A 21,035-nucleotide genomic window follows, 5' to 3' on the forward strand; every position below is an offset into this window, starting at 1 on the left:
GTTAATAGTAGTAAATTAAAGTTTGATCCTGTTTTCATGTTTAAAGATAATTAAAAACAACTTTTGTTTAAGTAACCTTTGTCTTGGTGAATTTCAATTGTTGCTGGGTTTTGGGGTCATCTGGGCTCTTAAATAATGTTTAAGAAAAAATTGGGCAGACACAGATATGGGATATTTAGGTTGGAATGGCAATTTGGACCAAAGAGACAGTTTCCGTGTTATATGGTCTCTGATAAATGGCTGCAATGTTAACAAATGAAAATAAAAGCTACTGAGACAAACAGTTCATTTCTAAAAAAGCTAAATACTTGAAAATCTTGAGTCACAACCAGGTCAGGCAAAAATATTGAAATAACTTACAAGCTTAGGAATACTTTAAATTTCAGAGAACTGATCAGCAGGAGAAAAACCATGGTAATGTCTGCGAAAGGGCCGAAGACCCGGAAAAAAATGAATGACGTATTGTGGTACCAACTGAGAGATGGTGGTGAAGTCTTGTTAATAGCAACTGGTTTGTCTCAAGGAAATATAAATAGGAATGAGAAGAAAGAAAATGATTGTTACTGTATAAAACAAAACTGTGGTTGCACAAATCTTGAAAATTTGAATGGTTTATTGTTACATGGAGGAAAATACAGTGTAAAAATGCTTTGTGTGCTATGCAGGAAATCAACCAATAATAGTACAGCACATAGTGCAAAAAAACCCAAAAATCCCAGAGATAATACTATGGAATAATGATGCAGAATTTATTGTCACACAGATCAAAAAAAGCAGGCTCTAGGTATGTTATGTAGGACGAGACGTTAATATTCCTGAGACTTGCTGCTGACACTCTGCGGGGTGGCCAAGTGAGTGATGGCATCTTCTGGGTTATCAAGTGGGCGCCCTCCTTCCACGACACCTCCGGAGGGTTCTGCAGTGAATCGCAGCGTCCTGGGCTCACCCCCTAGATGCCATTCACTCACTTGGGTGCCCAGGTGGAATCCTTTCTCCTCATCCAGAGCCACTGACTACCCTTTTGAGCTGCCCTGGAGAGATCTTCATCTGTGTGTCTCTCCTCGCACTCCCAACTCCCAGAGTAGCCTTGATGTCGATGTGGCTATAAATCCTCTGCCGTCTACTTCAACTGGTCGGACCTTGCCTTCCAGCCACATTACTGCACATCAGCTGCAAGCTCAGCGTCCGTCAGTTTCTTGTGCTCATAGGCCTCCTCCACTGCATCGTCCCAGGGCACCGTAGGCTCGATGATCTAAACGAGTGTTACAGAGGGAAAGTACAATTCCAGAGCAAGGCATAATCTTTTACAGATGGGAGGTCCATTCAAGAGTGTGATAACAGCTGGAAAGAAACTGTCCTTGAATATGGAGGTGTCTGTTTTCAAACATGCAACTTACTGGGAATCTCCACATTTTATAGGCAACATTGAAGGAGAGAAAGATATTAACAAGACAGAATGACGTCCATTCATCTGGACAGGCCTGAAAGGCAAACAGGAAACGTTCATTCTCCAAGTGGAGGTAATGGCTGCTCCACTGTGGCCTCCTCTGAGGTTCTCCTCCTTCCTTCAAAGGGATCCCTGTGAGAGTCTCCTCACTGCTCCTCCTCTGTTATCCCTGCAGCTCTGAAGCTCAATGGCAATGTGATCTCTTTCCACAGACACATGTCCTTCACGGCGTGACCTCATGCTACCAAACTGAGACCACCCACGAATTGGAGGAACAACATCTTCTATTTCATCTTAGCGGTCCATTGACCTTCCCAAATTGCATTAACCCCTCCCTCTCCCATCTCCTGGTTTCTCTCTTTCCCTATCCTTGTGTCTCCCTTTCTCCTGCTCCCCATCCCCCTCCCTTCCCTCTCCTCTCAGAGAGCTATCCTTTTTAACCCCATCTCATCTCAGGTTCTTTCTCTTCTATTGAACCTGTAGGCACCTATTACCTTTTATTTCTCCAAGATGGCGGCGCACGAGGATGCAGCGGCCACTTCGGCTCTTTACAATGGTGAAATCCCCAGCCCACCGAGTTGTACCTACGATCGGGAAACTCTTCTCAAAATACAAAATGCGAACCAGACTTTCAAACTGGCAGATCAGATTGGTAAGATTCTGTGCGGTTTAAATCTACTGAAGCAGGGAACGCAGACTGCTGCAAACTGTGGAGTCACAAGTACTGCTCGAGAAGGCAGAAGTGCGAAAACAGGCAGGCATCAGAGTGAAACTGAGAGTTAACCCCTTCAGACCCATGCTCCCGATGATCTTGTTTTCAAATGCAAGATTGCTGGAAAAAAAAATGGATTACCTGAGGCTGCATCTGAACCAGAGAGAACTGCAGGGCTGCTGGAGAACCTGTCCTCGCTGGGATTCAACACCACTCTCTGTAACTGGATCCTGGACTTCCTAACGGAAAGACCACCGCTTGTCTGGGTTGGTAGCAGAATATCGAGCACCTTCACGCTAAGCACTGACACACCACAGGGATGTGTGCTCAAACTGCTCCCATTCACACCACTAACCCACAACTGCATTGCCAGATCCAGCTTCAACAGTGATATCATGTTTGCAGGTGACACAACAGTCGTTGGCCCCATCAGCAAAAACAATGAGCCGCACTACAGAGAAGAGGTGGAAAATCTCGTGATATGGTGCAGAAGTAACGACCCGAGTCTCAACATAAACAAGATGAAGGAGATGATCGTGGACTTCAGGAGGACCAGAAAAGACCACTCTCCACTACATATCAATAAATCTGGAAAAGAGAGAGTGGCGAACACCAAGTTCCTTCAGTTCATTTAACTAGTGACCCATCAAAGACATATAACATCTCCTCACTTGTCATGCAACAGTGACTGGACTTCCTGAAAAGACTGAAGTGAGTAAGACTACCGACCACCATTATGTCAACCTTCTACAGGAGCTCTTTCGAGAGTGTCCTGGTCGGCTGCATCACAGTGTGGTACGGTTGCTGCAGAGAAATGGATCAGAGGACAATCCACAGGACCATGAGAGTGACAGAGAGGATCACTGAAGTCCCCCTCTACTCGACGTGATCTATTGGGATTGCTGTCTGAAGAGGGCACACAAAATCTTTGAGGACCCCTTCCACCCTGCACACAGCATCTTTCAGCTGCTCCTATTGGGGAAGAGATACAGGAGCATCAGAGCCAGCACCCACCAGGCTGAGGAACAGATTCTTCCCACGGGCAGTGAGAATGTTGAACGACCAAAGGAACTGCTTACACTAACCATCTGAGACTTTCATTTGTACAAAACAATATTTATTTATTTTTATAGATAAAATACTTGCTTACTTATGTATTATTTGTCTGGATGTGTGTTACGTCTGGTTGTGTGTCTACATGTTTTTACAATGAGGACCAGAGAACGCCTTTTTGGTGGGTTGTACTTGTACAATCAGATGACAATAAACATGACTTACCGGTAAGCCTGTGCTCCTCCCCCACCTTTTTATTCAGGCATCTGCCTAAATTTCAACATTCCCAACAAAGAGGTCAGACCTGAAATGGCAACTCCCTTTTATTTCCTATGGATGCTATGTGAATTCGATGTTGAGCTCCAAGTGCTACCAATGTGCTCAGCAGAAGTCAATGAGATCCTGTTTCTCAAACTTACATTTCAGGCAACGAAGTGGTCAACATGGAGGTTGGATATGGAGAGTCAAAATGACAAGCAACCGGAAGTCAAGGATCTTTTATCCATGTCGATTGAAGAATGGTATTCTGCAAAGCAGAACCCAAATTGCAACTAGTTTCTCTAATTCAATCAATAAGACCCTCATGCCGAATTGCAATAGACTTAATTTGAAGGGTAAGTGAATTACTGTTTGGGTGCCTACATGATGAATACAAGAGGTCTAAAAGCAGATATTTCATCTCATGCAGCTATAATTTGAAAAATGTAGTAAGAAGGGGAGTGGTTCCTGTCAGAGATGGTAAAGTAATTTAGGAAGTCACAGAGGGTATGTTTGCTTCAGAAGGCTGAAAGATGATGAGATGATCAGGTGATGACATTGAAGGTGGCAGAAATTCCAGGGGAAGCATCTTGAAAATAGAGTCCGGAGGGATGAAAAGTGAGGTTGTGGGAAGCTTAACCTTACTCTGGCTGGGAGTATGGTGGAAAGGAAACTATGGTTTACAAAAAAAAGTGCTTTTAAGAATAGCATCAACAAATAAAATGATCTCACACTTCACCGATCAGAAAAAGGAAGTTGAGGGTGACCTACAAATTTGGAATGCAGAAAACGTCTGCCATTTCAGATTGAGATTAATCCAAAATGGAAGTGCAGCTAAACATATTTAGGCATCTTCCAGATGCACGATAGGACAGAAAAGGGATTCATTTCCTGATCCAGTTTATTAATGGAAAACATGGCTTCAAAATTAGCCTGGGGGCTTTCAGCCTGGATACTCACAATGGCACATACCCAGTGAAACATTTCCTGCAATCTCCCCAGCATCATAACAATATCCAGCTTACTCTTCCCTTCCAATAAAAGGGCAAATTTAAGACTCGTGCACTGCCTTCCCCCATGGTTTAATAGGTGCAGCTATCAGATGGCTGCCACGTACAAGGATGTGTATAAACCATACTCAACAGGAAATTGCTAATCTTAGTGAAGAAACAGAGCAAAGGTGGTAATACCAGATAATTGGGAGGATTTGGTGCCCACTCCACCCAGAACGGAAAGCTGATGTTCACTGATTGGACCTCGAACTGTACCAAAGGTTTTCCTAACAAGACCCTCTGAATGACCCAGAGAAGTCTTTCAAGTTCAAGTTTATTGTCATCTGATTGTCCAAATACAACCTGATGAAACAGCACATCTCCGGACCATAGGGGACACACATACACAACATATATACATAGTTATCTAAAATAAATATATAAAAATTATTTACAGGTTTCTGGCATTGTTCAACAGTTTCACCAAATGCAGAAAGAAGCCATTTCTCTGCCTGGCCGTCCTAGCTTTCATGCTCCTGTACCTCTTCCTTGAAGGTAGTGTCTCAAAGATACTGCAGGCAGGATGGTAAGCACCTCTAAGCCTCTTTAAGCACTGCCCCCTGTAGATATCATCAATAGAGGGAAGGGAGACCCCAGAGATCTTAGCCTCTGTAATGGCCTCCGATCTGATGCTTTTCGGCTACCATAACCACATTATGATGTATCCAGTCAGGCCACTCTATTGTGCTCCTGTACAACGTTATAAGATGGTGGCCGGTACCCTTGCCCTCCTCTCTCAACCTCCTTGGGAATTGTGCCTTCCTGACTAAAGAGGTGGTGTTATGGGTCCAGGATAGCTCATCCTTTAAATGGACACCAAGGAACTTTGAGTTCCCCACTTACTCTCTCTGACAGAGCCATTGATATATAGTGGAGAACAGTCCTTTGTCTTCCGTAAATTCACAATAATCTCCTTTGTCTTGTCCACATTGAGACTCAGGAAGTGGCCTTTGTACAAGCCTTTCAACCCCTTCTCTGTAAGTCGACTCATCAATGTTGTCGACGAAGCCAACGACCATTGTGTCATCCACAAACGATGATCCTGTAAGATCTGAACCTGGCAGTATAGTAGTGGGTTGAGCACGCAGCCCTGAGGTGCACCAGTACTCAGTGTGGTGGGGCATGAGGTTTAGCTGCCAACATGGTCTTTCAATCAAGAAATGCAGGATCCAGTTGCAAAGAGGGATACTGAGACAAGCTGGAACAGTATATTGTGTTAGACTGTGAACGTTGCAAGGACAGACATTTTTGTGTTGAACGCTGAGCTGAAGTCAATGAAGCCTGGCACAAGAGGCATCGTCAAGAAGGAATGGAGAGCCAGGCTATTGCACTGTCTCCTGATTCGTTAGGCTGATAGGTAAACTGGTTGTGTGAATCAACCACAATAAACATCACTGTTTAATAACTCATTTGATACTCTCACTGTCTTGCAGCAAAATGCTAGTGAAAATGAGTAATGACTGGATTTTTCAAAGAAAAATAAAATTCTTGCAACATTGTGTGAACACCCTCCAGTTCTGCCCAAGGTGCACTCAAAGGCAGATGCAAAAATTCTGGACTTGCTGATTTAAGGTGGACAGGCAGCCCTCAACGAAGGCAATAGCAGGGCAGAGGATTTTGATCAACTCAACTCATAATTCAACTTCCTCCACAAAGCGAATGTAAAACAACATGTACCCCAGTAACCAACATTATCGACAGGAAATAAGCAATCAGACCCACAAATGTCGACACACAGACTTATCGCAACCTGTTGAAGATTGGCATTTTCCGCAATTGTATGTTAAAGAGGCACAATTCCATGACCTCCCACTCCCTGCATAACCTGGATTAATATAATGTCCCCCTCAGCACTATGAACAGAAATGGCTCAAACTCCCATATTCTCCACATAAAAACACTGCATCTATGAAGGCAGAAAGACAGCATCTTTCAGCTTGAAACATTCCCTGACCTGACCGTAACCTGGGGACCCGACCCGGCCGTAACCTGGGGTCCCGACCCGGCCGTAACCTGGGGTCCCGACCCGGCCGTAACCTGGGGTCCCGACCCGGCCCGGCCCTAACCTGGGGATCCGACCCGGCCGTAACCTGGGAACCTGACCCGTCCCGGCCGTAACCTGGGAACCTGACCCGTCCCGGCCGTAACCTGGGGACCCGTCCCGGCCGTAACCTGGGGACCCGACCCGGCCGTAACCTGGGGACCCGACCCGGCCGTAACCTGGGGTCCCGACCCGGCCGTAACCTGGGGACCCGACCCGACCCGGCCCGGCCGTAACCTGGGGACCCGACCCGACCCGGCCGTAACCTGGGGACCCGACCCGGCCGTAACCTGGGGACCCGACCCGGCCGTAACCTGGGGACCCGACCCGGCCGTAACCTGGGGACCCGACCCGGCCGTAACCTGGGGACCCGACCCGGCCGTAACCTGGGGACCCGACCCGGCCGTAACCTGGGGACCCGACCCGGCCGTAACCTGGGGACCCGACCCGGCCGTAACCTGGGGACCCGACCCGGCCGTAACCTGGGGACCCGACCCGGCCGTAACCTGGGGACCCGACCCGGCCGTAACCTGGGGACCCGACCCGGCCGTAACCTGGGGACCCGACCCGGCCGTAACCTGGGGACCCGACCCGGCCGTAACCTGGGGACCCGACCCGGCCGTAACCTGGGGACCCGACCCGGCCGTAACCTGGGGACCCGACCCGGCCGTAACCTGGGGACCCGACCCGGCCGTAACCTGGGGACCCGACCCGGCCGTAACCTGGGGACCCGACCCGGCCGTAACCTGGGGACCCGACCCGGCCGTAACCTGGGGACCCGACCCGGCCGTAACCTGGGGACCCGACCCGGCCGTAACCTGGGGACCCGACCCGGCCGTAACCTGGGGACCCGACCCGGCCGTAACCTGGGGACCCGACCCGGCCGTAACCTGGGGACCCGACCCGGCCGTAACCTGGGGTCCCGACCCGGCCCGGCCCTAACCTGGGGACCCGACCCGGCCGTAACCTGGGAACCTGACCCGTCCCGGCCGTAACCTGGGGACCCGACCCGGCCGTAACCTGGGGACCCGACCCGGCCCGGCCGTAACCTGGGGACCCGACCCGGCCCGGCGTAACCTGGGGACCCGACCCGGCCCGGCCGTAACCTGGGGACCCGACCCGGCCCGGCCGTAACCTGGGGACCCGACCCGGCCCGGCCGTAACCTGGGGACCCGACCCGGCCGTAACCTGGGGACCCGACCCGGCCCGGCCGTAACCTGGGGACCCGACCCGGCCTGGCCGTAACCTGGGGACCCGACCCGGCCGTAACCTGGGGACCCGACCTGGCCGTAACCTGGGGTCCCGACCCGGCCCGGCCCTAACCTGGGGACCCGACCCGGCCGTAACCTGGGAACCTGACCCGTCCCGGCCGTAACCTGGGGACCCGACCCGGCCGTAACCTGGGGACCCGACCCGGCCCGGCCGTAACCTGGGGACCCGACCCGGCCGTAACCTGGGGACCCGACCCGGCCTGGCCGTAACCTGGGGACCCGACCCGGCCGTAACCTGGGGACCCGACCCGGCCGTAACCTGGGGTCCCGACCCGGCCCGGCCCTAACCTGGGGACCCGACCCGGCCGTAACCTGGGAACCTGACCCGTCCCGGCCGTAACCTGGGGTCCCGACCCGGCCCGGCCCTAACCTGGGGACCCGACCCGGCCTGGCCGTAACCTGGGGACCCGACCCGGCCGTAACCTGGGGTCCCGACCCGGCCCGGCCCTAACCTGGGGACCCGACCCGGCCGTAACCTGGGAACCTGACCCGTCCCGGCCGTAACCTGGGGACCCGACCCGGCCGTAACCTGGGGACCCGACCCGGCCCGGCCGTAACCTGGGGACCCGACCCGGCCGTAACCTGGGGACCCGACCCGGCCGTAACCTGGGGACCCGACCCGGCCGTAACCTGGGGTCCCGACCCGGCCCGGCCCTAACCTGGGGACCCGACCCGGCCGTAACCTGGGGACCCGACCCGGCCGTAACCTGGGGACCCGACCCGGCCCGGCCGTAACCTGGGGACCCACCTGGCCGTAACCTGGGGACCCGACCCGACGCCCCCACCCCGATGTCCCGTCCCGGAGGGGCTTCGACCCCGCCACCAACCTCGGCTCCCGCAGTCCGCGCACTCCCTGTTATCCTGCACCAGGTCGCCGAGCGTCGTCTGGAGCCGCTGTGTCCGCTCCCTCTCCACCCGCGTCGCCATCTCCCACCGACTGCCTTCCGGAAATCTAGCGTCACATCCGGTGAGGGCGGGTCCTGCAGGGAGACAAGGGGAGGGGCTCTGGACATACGGAGGGAGAAAGAGAGGAAGGGAGGGGAGAAAGGAAGGGACAGGAGAGGAGGGAGAAGGATGGGACGTGAGGGGAGGTGGATGTGAGGGGGAGGAGGGAGGGGGAGGAGGGAGGGGGAGGAGGGAGGGGGAGGAGGGAGGGGGAGGAGGGAGGGGGAGGGGCAAGGAAGGGAGGGGGATGGGGAGGAGAGGGGCAAGGAGGGGAAGGATGGAGGGTAGGGAGGAAGGGGAGGAAGGGAGCGGAACTGGTGGATGAGGGGAGGGGAATGGGGAGGATGGAGAGTGGAAGGGAGGAGGGAAGAGGGAGTGGAGGTAAATGGGGAGGGTAGAGAGGGAGTGGGGATGAGAAGAACATGGGGTGGGGAAGGGAGTAAGCAGGTGAAGGAGTCAGGAGGAGTGGGGTAGAAGGGGGAGGAGTGGAGGGAGTAGGGGGAAGGGGAGAAGGAGGGAGAGGGACTGGATCAAAGAAGGGATGGAGTGGTGGAAGAGGGAGGTAGGAGGGGAGAGAGAGGGAGTGGGGGAAGGAAAGGGGAAAGAGGGAAAGGGAGGGGGAAGTACTTGGCTATGCTTTGATACTCTGAGTTCCTGGGTATTAGATTTACCAGCTTGCTATATTTTCTGCACTACACCTATTGACGTTTGATTTGACAACATGCAAAATCTCCTCAGACATCTGAGAAAGTAGAAGCATCGATGTACCTTCTTCACTCAATGCCTCATTCTGCTCCAGGAGAGATTATGTGGACTCCCTGGATCCTGAAGGTACTAACCCTCCTCACCATCCCATCATTTAATAGGATCATGGCTGATCTGATCCTTGACTCAACTCCACCTACCTGCCTTTTCCCCATATACCCGAATTCCTTTTGTAATGTAAAAATATAACTGTACCTTAAATATGTTTAATGAAGTCACCTTAACGGTTTCCCTGGGCAGGGAATTCCACAGATTCACTACTCTCAGGGAAAAGCAGTTTTTCCTCATCTCCATCTTAAAACTCCTCCCCTGAATCTTGACTCTGTGTCCCCCTAGTTCTGGTCTCACGTCCCAGCGAAAACAATTTTCCTGCCTCTATCTTATCTATCCCTTTCTTAATTTTATAATTTTGTATAGGAGCTCCTCTCATTCTACTGAATTCGAGTGAATATAATCCCAGGCAATTTAGTCTCTCCTCATAGGTTTTTGCGATTCACCACGAGCCCTCGCAGGCTGCAGTTTTTCACCATTTAAATAATAATCTGCTCTTCTATTTTTCCTACCAAAGTGGGTGACTTCACACTTACTAACATTGTTCTCCATCTGCCAGACCTTTGCCCACTCACCTAAGTTAATTATGTCCTTCTGCAGCCTCTCCACATCCTCCGAACAATTTGCTTTTCCTCTCAATTTAGTGTCATCATTCATTCATTCCCAGCAGAAGCAACGTGACAGAGGACGCTCTAATCTACGGGCTGTTCCCAGGGATTCACACAGGGTCAGAACTGCTGGAAGATCATCAACTCAGTGAAAGACGCACTTTGATCTGCCCGAAACCTGTTGGTCTTCCACCACGTGGAAATGTTAGTGAGGGAATGCTGCCGACTGGCATATTCCAGGCTACAGGAGGAGGTGCTAAGAGGCACACAGAGGCTTGGTGTACCTAATGCATGGGTGATGTGGGGAAGGACCACAGTGTAGAATTGTCCCATGACCAGGCATTGGGGGGCTGAAACTGAGGAGAAGTTCCTCAAACAACGGAAGGGGGAGAAACCACAAGGTGCCATGGGGTTAGTAATGGGGTAGTTCAGCGGGCAGCAACCTCCTTTGAAGAAGACCGCAGAGCCCACCTCACTGACAAAAGACAAAGGAGGAAAAACCCAACACCCAACCCCAACCCACCAATTTTCCCTTGCAACCACGTCTGCCTGTCCCGCGTCGGACTTGTCAGCCACAAGCGAGCCTGCAGCTGACGTGGACATTACCCCTCCATTAATCTTCGTCCGCGAAGCCAAGCCAAAGAGAATTAGACAAATGTAACAATGCACACTGATGCGAATGTTTTGATAAGAATGACACTGAGTCTGAAAAGATTTTGAACAGTTTTCATTTTTGTAAATAAAGTCTATTTTTGGAAAGCAGACAAGATACTGTTCAGCTTGCATTGATAATTAGAAGCCCAGGTACCCAATTTGAAGGTTAACATTCCAAATAAAGTTTTATCTTAGCTTTACACCTCTAAATTTATTTTTGGCAGCATGAAGGAACCTCACCAGCACAAGCTCCTCATGCCCTACAGTACTCCAAGAGGGCAACTTCTTGCAGGTCAGTGAAGATCGATTCCTTCCACAAGTATTCTTGTTTGCATCTTTCAAGAATTGTTTCAAGTTGCCAGTAGGTCAGTATCCGAAGGAGTTTTTGACAGCTTCAAGGCTTTCATTCAATCTAATTGCTTTTGAAGCTTTGGGAATCAGAGTTAAAATTGTTTTGATTTATCAAGAAATACCCGTTCCATCATTTAGGTAAATTGCAGCAGGATCCAACAAACTACAGCAAGATCCAACAAAGTCCATGCACACAGCAGCCTAAAACTTGTGTAACATTTTAAAGGATTTAATTTAGTGATCCACTACCATCACAGCATCTGCAGGCATTCCTGTCTTACTTCATACATCTGCAGGCATTCCTGTCTTACTCCTTACATCTGCAGGCATTCCTGTCTTACTCCTTACATCTGCAGGCATTCCTGTCTTACTCCTTACATCTGCAGGCATTCCTGTCTTACTCCATACATCTGCGGGTATTCCTGTCTTACTCCTTACATCTGCAGGCTTTCCTGTCTTACTCCTTACATCTGCAGGCTTTCCTGTCTTACTCCTTACATCTGCAGGCATTCCTGTCTTACTCCTTACATCTGCAGGTATTCCTGTCTTACTCCTTACATCTGCAGGCTTTCCTGTCTTACTCCTTACATCTGCAGGCTTTCCTGTCTTACTCCTTACATCTGCAGGCATTCCTGTCTTACTCCTTACATCTGCAGGCATTCCTGTCTTACTCCTTACATCTGCAGGTATTCCTGTCTTACTCTTTACATCTGCAGGCATTCCTGTCTTACTCCATACATCTGCAGGCATTCTGTCTTACTCCATTTAGCAATGAAGACAATTTAATAACTGGTTGATTGTAACATGAAAGATTTCAATGCAAAACCTTCGTCTTCCCGTTTCAGGTTTCAGGTTTTCTGAATTCAACAGCAAATTATTTTATTTTTAATTTTAATAATGTGGTGAAACAGCTTTGTATGTGTTTTTAAAAGTTAGCATGGAAGTCCAAATGATTCAATGGATTCTAGAAACTGTCTGTTTTACTGGCACACTTTTCTCTGGCTGCCAACAGTTTACTTTATACCTTTGACACAGGGATTCTGAAGATTGGCCAATCAGCACCATTTTGAGTTGTTTTATCAAACTCAAGAGGGAAGCATCCAAGTTTATCTTTCCCAAGGCCAAATTTCAGCACGGTTCCTTTGTGGAATCTGTGCACCAGTGCCATCGTCTGTCTAAGCAACTTCCTTGGATCAAACAAGAAAGTCTGCAGATGTTGTGATCGTAATTAATACACAAAAGTGCTGGAGAAACTCACCAGGTCCTGCAGCGTCCATTGGAAGCAAATATATATAAAACCAAGGTTTTGGCCCTGAGCCCTTTGTCAAAGTATGAACAGAAAGCAGGCAGGTGACTGAATAAAAAGGAGGGGCAGAGGAGGAGCATAGGTGGGGAGGAGAGAAAAGATGAGAATTGATTGGGAGAGGGGAGGTAGCTTTGTGAATGCAGGATCCGAGGGATATGGGGAGAGAGAGACAAGGGGTAGGGTGCAGGAGGAAAGGAGACAGTGGGATAAGAAAAGAAAGATGGGTCAGCGAACCTAAAGGAAATCAGAGAAGTTGACGTTAATACCATCTGAATGGAGGGTACCCAGGTGGAAGATAAGGTGTTGTTCCTTCAATTGGCAGGTGCTCTCAGTTTAGCAGTGCATTGACCATGGACAGATGTTTTGTCATGGGAATAGGGTGGGGTATTGAAATGGGTGGTAACTGGGAGATCCCCACTATTATAGCAGACAGAATGAAGGGTGCCCTACAAAGTGATCTCCCAGTCTGCATCCAATCTCTCTGATATAGAGACCCCATCGGAGGCACTGGGAGCTCTAAGTAACATTGTGTCAGCTGTTCTCACCCCAACCACCTTTCTTGACTCTATCTTGACTTCAAAGGATAGACAAGATAGAGGCAGGAAGGTTGTTTTCATTGGTAGGTGAGGCTAGAACATGAGGTTCAGCTTCAGGAGAATATGGCAGCAAGGGGCGGCAGGGTTAGTGTAGCAGCGGTATGGTTAGCATTGGGCAATACGATTAGCGTAGCGGTTAGTACAACGCTATTACAGCACCAATGATTCAGGTTCAAATGTGGTGCTGTCTGTAAGGAGTTTGTACGTTCTCCCTGTGTCTGCATGGGTTTCTCTGGGCACTCCAGTTTCTCCCATCATTCAAAACATGGGGGTTGAAGGCTAATTTGGGTACTTGGGTGGCACATGCTCATGGGCCAGAAGGGTTTGTTACCATGCTGTATGTCTAAATTTAAAAAAAAGCTAAACAAGGATGTCTGCAGGCTCTGGAGCCCGAGTGCAATGAACAAACATGCTGGAGAAACACAGCAGGTCACACCTAGGCTTGAGACATTGCTTGCCCATTACTTCTTATGGATGCTGTGTGACCTGTGATATTCGGGGGAGTAGATTTAGGATGGAGATAAGGAGGAACTAGGTTTCCCGGAGAGTAGTGAATCTGTGGAATTTTCTTCCCAAGGTCGCAGTAGAGACTGCCACATTAAAAATATTTAAGACAGAGTTAGATAGATTTTTGTACAGTAGGGAAAAACGGTGGCACTGCTGGAGCGTCTGTAATGGTAGCACTGCCGCTGGGGCAGACTCGTGGGGAATGACATTTCAGCGCTCTCCCTGTAGGGTCTAACCACCCAATCCAAGTGCCATCAGCTCTGTTATAGGCTTTAACTTACCTGTTAAAGAAGCCAACGATGGTTTATTTAAAAATCCTGTGACTGCGGGATCTGGCCCAAGATGGAGGTGCCTGTGACCTGTAGCAGCCATGAGGGGTTGCAGTCTCTGGGGAAGTGAGGACTGGAACAGGGCACCCAAAGGATGGTGATCACGGCAACAGATAAGTGAGGGGCCCTGAGGCTGAAGAACATACAGGCGGTGGGCTGTTGGAGACTTGAGGCAAGTAACTCACACAGACTGCGAGCTGCTGGCAACTGTAGTCAAGGGACTCACACCAGGCTGCGGACTGCTGGAGACTGGCTGGAGACTGGCTGAAGTAGGTACCAGGTATCAGAAGCGGGATGCGAGAGTGTACCAGAGGCTTCCTGATTGTATCAGTGGTGTGCACCTGGAGCTCAGGCTGCTGATGGCTTGGACTGAAGGCAGTGTGGTTGCAGATGCTGCAGGAGCTTGGAGGTGAAGCCAGGGTCGGTGCCAAGGATGGGCATCCACGGGAATTGCCCCCCAAGCAAGGTGTTGTGCTCCCCCATATGGTTGTGGCCATCGCTCACCATCAGGCCTGTCCCCACCCCCTCCAGCATCACTAGTGGCTGACGCTTGACGCCATAAAAGAAGCCCTCTCAACATTGGAGAGGGGCGGATGATGGTAACAACCCCCCCCCCATGCTGAGTGAGTTTATGAGAGTTGCACTGTACCCTCCCTCTAACACGCTAATGCCCCCCTCTAACGTTCTGGTGTTGACGCTTGGTGAAGCCATGGACATTCATTGACTCTAGGGGCACTCTCTTGCTACTCATTCTCTGGCTGTAAGGGTTATTGGGCAATTTCTGCTGATAGCGAATCTTTGTCTGCCTGACAGGAGACTAAAGGATATCTTGTGTAATATCATTTGCTGTTTTATCATATGACAGTAAAATAATTTTGATCTTGAATCTTGATCTTGAATTAAGGGTGATGGGAACAGATGGAGCTGAGTCCACAGCCAGATCAGCCATGATCTGTTGAATGACAGCACAATCTCAATGGGCCTGTTGGCCTCCTCTTGTCTTTTATTTCTTCAGTTCATTAAAGAATAGAGAGGTCAAGAAATGTAGGAAATAGTCATTTTGGTTGGTGCTTGCAGAATGTTTTATAATCCCGAGATAATGCTAGCATTATATATCAGAAATGACCATTTTTGTGACAAGATGATTAGCCCAATGTTTCCCTTTACATCAGCTCAGCCTAACTTGGTGAACACATCCCACATTGAGCAATTATTTCCAAACTCCCCAAGTCGTTTGTGAAAATATTAAAATCTGCACAAGTTAATTGAGAGTTGGCCCTGCCACACTCTTTGCACTGTGCCAACCTGGTTGATTCCTGAGCCATGTCCTTTGCATTGACCTAAAGCATTCCCTCAGTACTGCACCATCCCCGGCACCCCTCCCAGTGTCACCCCGCCCCATTGTCACCCCTCCCAGTGCTACCCCAGTCTCAACCCAACCCCAGTGTCAACCCCTCCCCAGTGTACCCCACTCTGCCAGTGTTACCCCTCCCCAGTGTTAACCCCCAGTGTCACCCCGTGTCATTTCCCCCAGTGTCACTCCTCATGTCACCCCCCCACAGTGTCACCCCACCTCCAGTGCCACCCCTCTCCAGTCTCGAACCCCCATGTCAACAATCCAGTGTCACGCCTCCCCAGTGTCATCACCCATGTCATGCCTCACAGTGTCATCCCTCCCCATTGTCACACCCTCATGTCAACCCCCCAGTGTCATGCTTCCCCCAGTCACCTTCCTCGCAGTATTACTCTCCCCCAGTCTTGTACCGATATCAGCCCGGACCACTTCCTCTGAAATCCTGATGTTTGGCACTTGCCAGTTTGCTAAGTGCTGAATGGCCAGACTTTTACTATAATTTGTTGCAAAACTGTGCTGTTGACTTGATGGAATCGTTGTGAGGTTAAGTCTTGACCCATAGCATCAGCTACATCAGTCATGACTTCCACCCTCTGCAGGCCAGGCAACTGAGCTGGGTACATCACCCAGACACTGAGTGTGATGGAGTGTAACACACTTCACACATGTTCAAGCACCAGCTCCAAGTTACTGAAACATAGTGAGAGTTGCTGTAAATCCTCATCTCCACCAACACGTATCCCTGTAAATCCTCATATCCACCAACATATATCCCGGTAAACCATCATATCCACCAACATGTATCCCTGTAAATCCTCATATCCACCAACATATATCCCAGTAAATCCTCATATCCACCAACATGTATCCCTGTAAACCATCATATCCACCAACGCGTATCCCTGTAAACCATCATATCCACCTACGCGTATCCCTGTAAACCATCATATCCACCAATGCGTAACCCTGTAAACCATCATATCCACCAACGCGTATCCCTGTAAACCATCATATCCACCAACGCGTATCCCTGTAAACCAGGGGTGTCAAACTCAAATTCACGGAGGGCCAAAATTAAAAACTTGGACTAAGTCAAGGGCCGAACTAAATATTTATTGAAAATTTTCAACAACATCTGCATGTTTTCTCTTCTTTCAACATATGTAATGTTAAACTTTTTCTTATTAAAATAAATGTTTAATAATAGTTTTGGATAAACTCTTTCCAGAAGCATTAACAAATGAGGTCAGGCCCTGGCGAGGTCAGGCCTCCGGTTCCGGGCACTGGGAAGCGGCCTTGGCTTCCCCTGACACTGGCCAGGCCCCAAAACCAGAGTCCACGGTGAGACCCTGCAATGTAAACAGAGGAGGTGGGGGCGATTAGCAGGCTGACGCCAATGCATTCTGGGATTTGTTGTATTACTCTGCATGCGCTATACTGGCGTGGCGGCCAGCGGGCCACCTCTAATACATTTTTGAAATGATCTTGCGGGCCAAATATAATTATATCTGGCCCGCGGGCCAGAGTTTGACATGTGTGCCCTATGCCATCGGAACTCTGTAATTAGTAAGGGATTGCTTAAGGTGGGATGTGAGTGGGAAGGAAAGGGTGAGAATCACTGCTCTAGACCCAATTGTTACTGAAATATTTTGCTTGAGAAAAATTGTCATTGGCCCATTTCCTTTAGCATTCTGAAAACGTGCACATGACGAGTCAATGAGGGATGATTAAAGCAGTAGTCTTCAAACTTTTTCTTCCCACCCACAGACCACCTTAAGCAATCCCTTACTAATCACAGAGCACCAATGGCACAGGGACGCGAGTGGAAAGAAAAAGGTTGAGAACTGTTGTATTGTGGTAACTCCACATCTGATTAGGTTAATTGTTAGGCAAGTGGTCAGAGAAGGACCCCCCCCCACCCCAAGAAAGGCTTAAATCACAGGAACAAAATAAGCTTCCGTCTCACTGCTCCCAATCTTACACACAGTCCTGATGTGGAATGTGGGGTCGCAGCTCCATGTTCACCCGAGTTAAGGTGCTGTCTGTGTGGAGTTTGTATGCTCTCCCCTTGTCTTGGACCAAAAGGTCGGTCGCCTGACGAAGGCACCCGAACCCCCCGTTGAAACGCCGGCATCCGGGGCGGTGGAGGAATTGGCTGAGAAGAGCGCGTCCCACCCCCTCCCATGGTTGGAGAGGGATTAAACTGCGATCTCACGGCGCCGGGCTCGTCTCCAACAAAAGGAGCGGGAGGCAGGGTCCGCCGCGCACAGAGCGAGGGGGAAGGCATCGCCAACGAGACGTTCGGTCCGGCGTCGCCGCTGAAGCGCAGACCCAGCGAGGATGGTCCCCAACTCCAGCCGCATCTGTGTGTCCGGGAGCTGGGCGGGCTGAGTGCGGCGCTTCGATCCCCGGGATTTGGGACTCTGAGATCCCTCCACACCTCCGGCGTCTTCATTTTCACCTTCAGTGTGCATGCGCTATACTGGCGCGGCGGCCAGCGGGCCAACTCTAATATATATTTAATATGATCTTGTGGGCCAAATATAATTATATCGCGGGCCAAATTTGGCCCGCGGGCCAGAGTTTGATATGTGTGCTGTAAACCATCATATCCACCAAAGCGTATCCCTGTAAATCCTCATATCCACCAACGCGTATCCCTGTAAACCATCATATCCACCAAAGCGTATCCCTGTAAATCCTCATATCCACCAACGCGTATCCCTGTAAACCATCATATCCACCAAAGCGTATCCCTGTAAATCCTCATATCCACCAACGCGTATCCCTGTAAATCCTCATATCCACCAACGCGTATCCCTGTAAACCATCATATCCACCAAAGCGTATCCCTGTAAATCCTCATATCCACCAACGCGTATCCCTGTAAACCATCATATCCACCAAAGCGTATCCCTGTAAATCCTCATATCCACCAACGCGTATCCCTGTAAACCATCATATCCACCAAAGCGTATCCCTGTAAATCCTCATATCCACCAACGCGTATCCCTGTAAACCATCATATCCACCAAAGCGTATCCCTGTAAATCCTCATATCCACCAACGCGTATCCCTGTAAACCATCATATCCACCAAAGCGTATCCCTGTAAATCCTCATATCCACCAACGCGTATCCCTGTAAACCATCATATCCACCAAAGCGTATCCCTGTAAATCCTCATATCCACCAACGCGTATCCCTGTAAACCATCATATCCACCAAAGCGTATCCCTGTAAATCCTCATATCCACCAACGCGTATCCCTGTAAACCATCATATCCACCAAAGCGTATCCCTGTAAATCCTCATATCCACCAACGCGTATCCCTGTAAACCATCATATCCACCAAAGCGTATCCCTGTAAATCCTCATATCCACCAACGCGTATCCCTGTAAACCATCATATCCACCAAAGCGTATCCCTGTAAATCCTCATATCCACCAACGCGTATCCCTGTAAACCATCATATCCACCAAAGCGTATCCCTGTAAATCCTCATATCCACCAACGCGTATCCCTGTAAACCATCATATCCACCAAAGCGTATCCCTGTAAATCCTCATATCCACCAACGCGTATCCCTGTAAACCATCATATCCACCAAAGCGTATCCCTGTAAATCCTCATATCCACCAACGCGTATCCCTGTAAACCATCATATCCACCAAAGCGTATCCCTGTAAATCCTCATATCCACCAACGCGTATCCCTGTAAACCATCATATCCACCAAAGCGTATCCCTGTAAATCCTCATATCCACCAACGCGTATCCCTGTAAACCATCATATCCACCAAAGCGTATCCCTGTAAATCCTCATATCCACCAACGCGTATCCCTGTAAACCATCATATCCACCAAAGCGTATCCCTGTAAATCCTCATATCCACCAACGCGTATCCCTGTAAACCATCATATCCACCAAAGCGTATCCCTGTAAATCCTCATATCCACCAACGCGTATCCCTGTAAACCATCATATCCACCAAAGCGTATCCCTGTAAATCCTCATATCCACCAACGCGTATCCCTGTAAACCATCATATCCACCAAAGCGTATCCCTGTAAATCCTCATATCCACCAACGCGTATCCCTGTAAACCATCATATCCACCAAAGCGTATCCCTGTAAATCCTCATATCCACCAACGCGTATCCCTGTAAACCATCATATCCACCAAAGCGTATCCCTGTAAATCCTCATATCCACCAACGCGTATCCCTGTAAACCATCATATCCACCAAAGCGTATCCCTGTAAATCCTCATATCCACCAACGCGTATCCCTGTAAACCATCATATCCACCAAAGCGTATCCCTGTAAATCCTCATATCCACCAACGCGTATCCCTGTAAACCATCATATCCACCAAAGCGTATCCCTGTAAATCCTCATATCCACCAACGCGTATCCCTGTAAACCATCATATCCACCAAAGCGTATCCCTGTAAATCCTCATATCCACCAACGCGTATCCCTGTAAACCATCATATCCACCAAAGCGTATCCCTGTAAATCCTCATATCCACCAACGCGTATCCCTGTAAACCATCATATCCACCAAAGCGTATCCCTGTAAATCCTCATATCCACCAACGCGTATCCCTGTAAACCATCATATCCACCAAAGCGTATCCCTGTAAATCCTCATATCCACCAACGCGTATCCCTGTAAACCATCATATCCACCAAAGCGTATCCCTGTAAATCCTCATATCCACCAACGCGTATCCCTGTAAACCATCATATCCACCAAAGCGTATCCCTGTAAATCCTCATATCCACCAACGCGTATCCCTGTAAACCATCATATCCACCAAAGCGTATCCCTGTAAATCCTCATATCCACCAACGCGTATCCCTGTAAACCATCATATCCACCAACACGTATCCCTGTAAGTCATTATATCCACCAACATGTATCCTTTGTTTCTTCAAAATTGAGGGTGGACTGTGTTTGCATTACAGCTTTTTTTAATAAAAAAGTTGACTTTTAGTTATAATAAAATAAATCAGTTACACAGAACTGAAGAGACAGGAATTTTAATAACAACAAAGAATCCAAACCGTTGGAGGAACAGCAGGACAGGCAGAATCCATGGAGGTAAAGGGTCAGTTGCCGACTGAGTGGTGACACTGCATCAGGACTGAGAATGTAGAGTGGAGAATAAAGATGTGGAGGGGTGGGGTGAGGCAGCGGTTGGCGAGTGATAGGTGGAACCAGATGAGGGGGGGAAGATGATGTGCTGAAGGAAGAGGTATAGAGTTGGGAGACTGACTGTGGGTGATAGAGAGAGCAAAGAGGGCAGAGAGATCCAAGTGAAGGAAGGCAAGGGTGGAGGAAGAGGCAGGCAAGAAGGCTGCTCTCATCAGTAAGGACAGTACTGTAGAACCAGATGGGGGGGGGGGGGGAATAATGGGCAGATGGGGAGCAGATTGAGGAGACCCAGCAGGATCATTGTGGGGATAATAGGCAATGGGGGAAGTGGAATGAAACTATTGGATGATAGAGGTGGGGACTGGGAGAGTAAGTATAGATCAGTAAGGCAGAAACAGGAGCAGGGAGGGTGTGCTTCCTGAAATACTCTGAGGCAGTGGTTTGCCTTGCCCTGACAATGTAGAAAGCTCGGACCACTTGGTGTGGGAAAGGGAAGGGGAGTTGAAATGGCACCAACCTGGAGGACAGGTGGCTCCTGCCAACAGACCCGAAACATTCGGCAAGTCGGGG

At 49.5% G+C, this 21,035-nt stretch overlaps 1 protein-coding gene across 2 annotated transcripts in view; it reads right to left on the minus strand.

The window, feature by feature from the left end:
* LOC138741605 (stromal membrane-associated protein 2-like) overlaps window positions 1-8,799 on the minus strand; it is a 43,771-nt gene extending 34,972 nt beyond the window's left edge. For both annotated transcript variants that reach the window (XM_069895923.1, XM_069895922.1), the window contains exon 1: window positions 8,662-8,799. In XM_069895923.1, coding sequence (XP_069752024.1) covers window positions 8,662-8,761 — 100 coding nt within the window. In that variant the 5' untranslated portion in view covers window positions 8,762-8,799. The remainder of the gene's footprint in view (window positions 1-8,661) is intronic.
* Window positions 8,800-21,035: the final 12,236 nt, after the last annotated feature.

This window comes from Narcine bancroftii, chromosome 8 (assembly GCF_036971445.1).
Source record: "Narcine bancroftii isolate sNarBan1 chromosome 8, sNarBan1.hap1, whole genome shotgun sequence".
Classification (NCBI taxonomy): Eukaryota; Metazoa; Chordata; class Chondrichthyes; order Torpediniformes; family Narcinidae; genus Narcine; species Narcine bancroftii.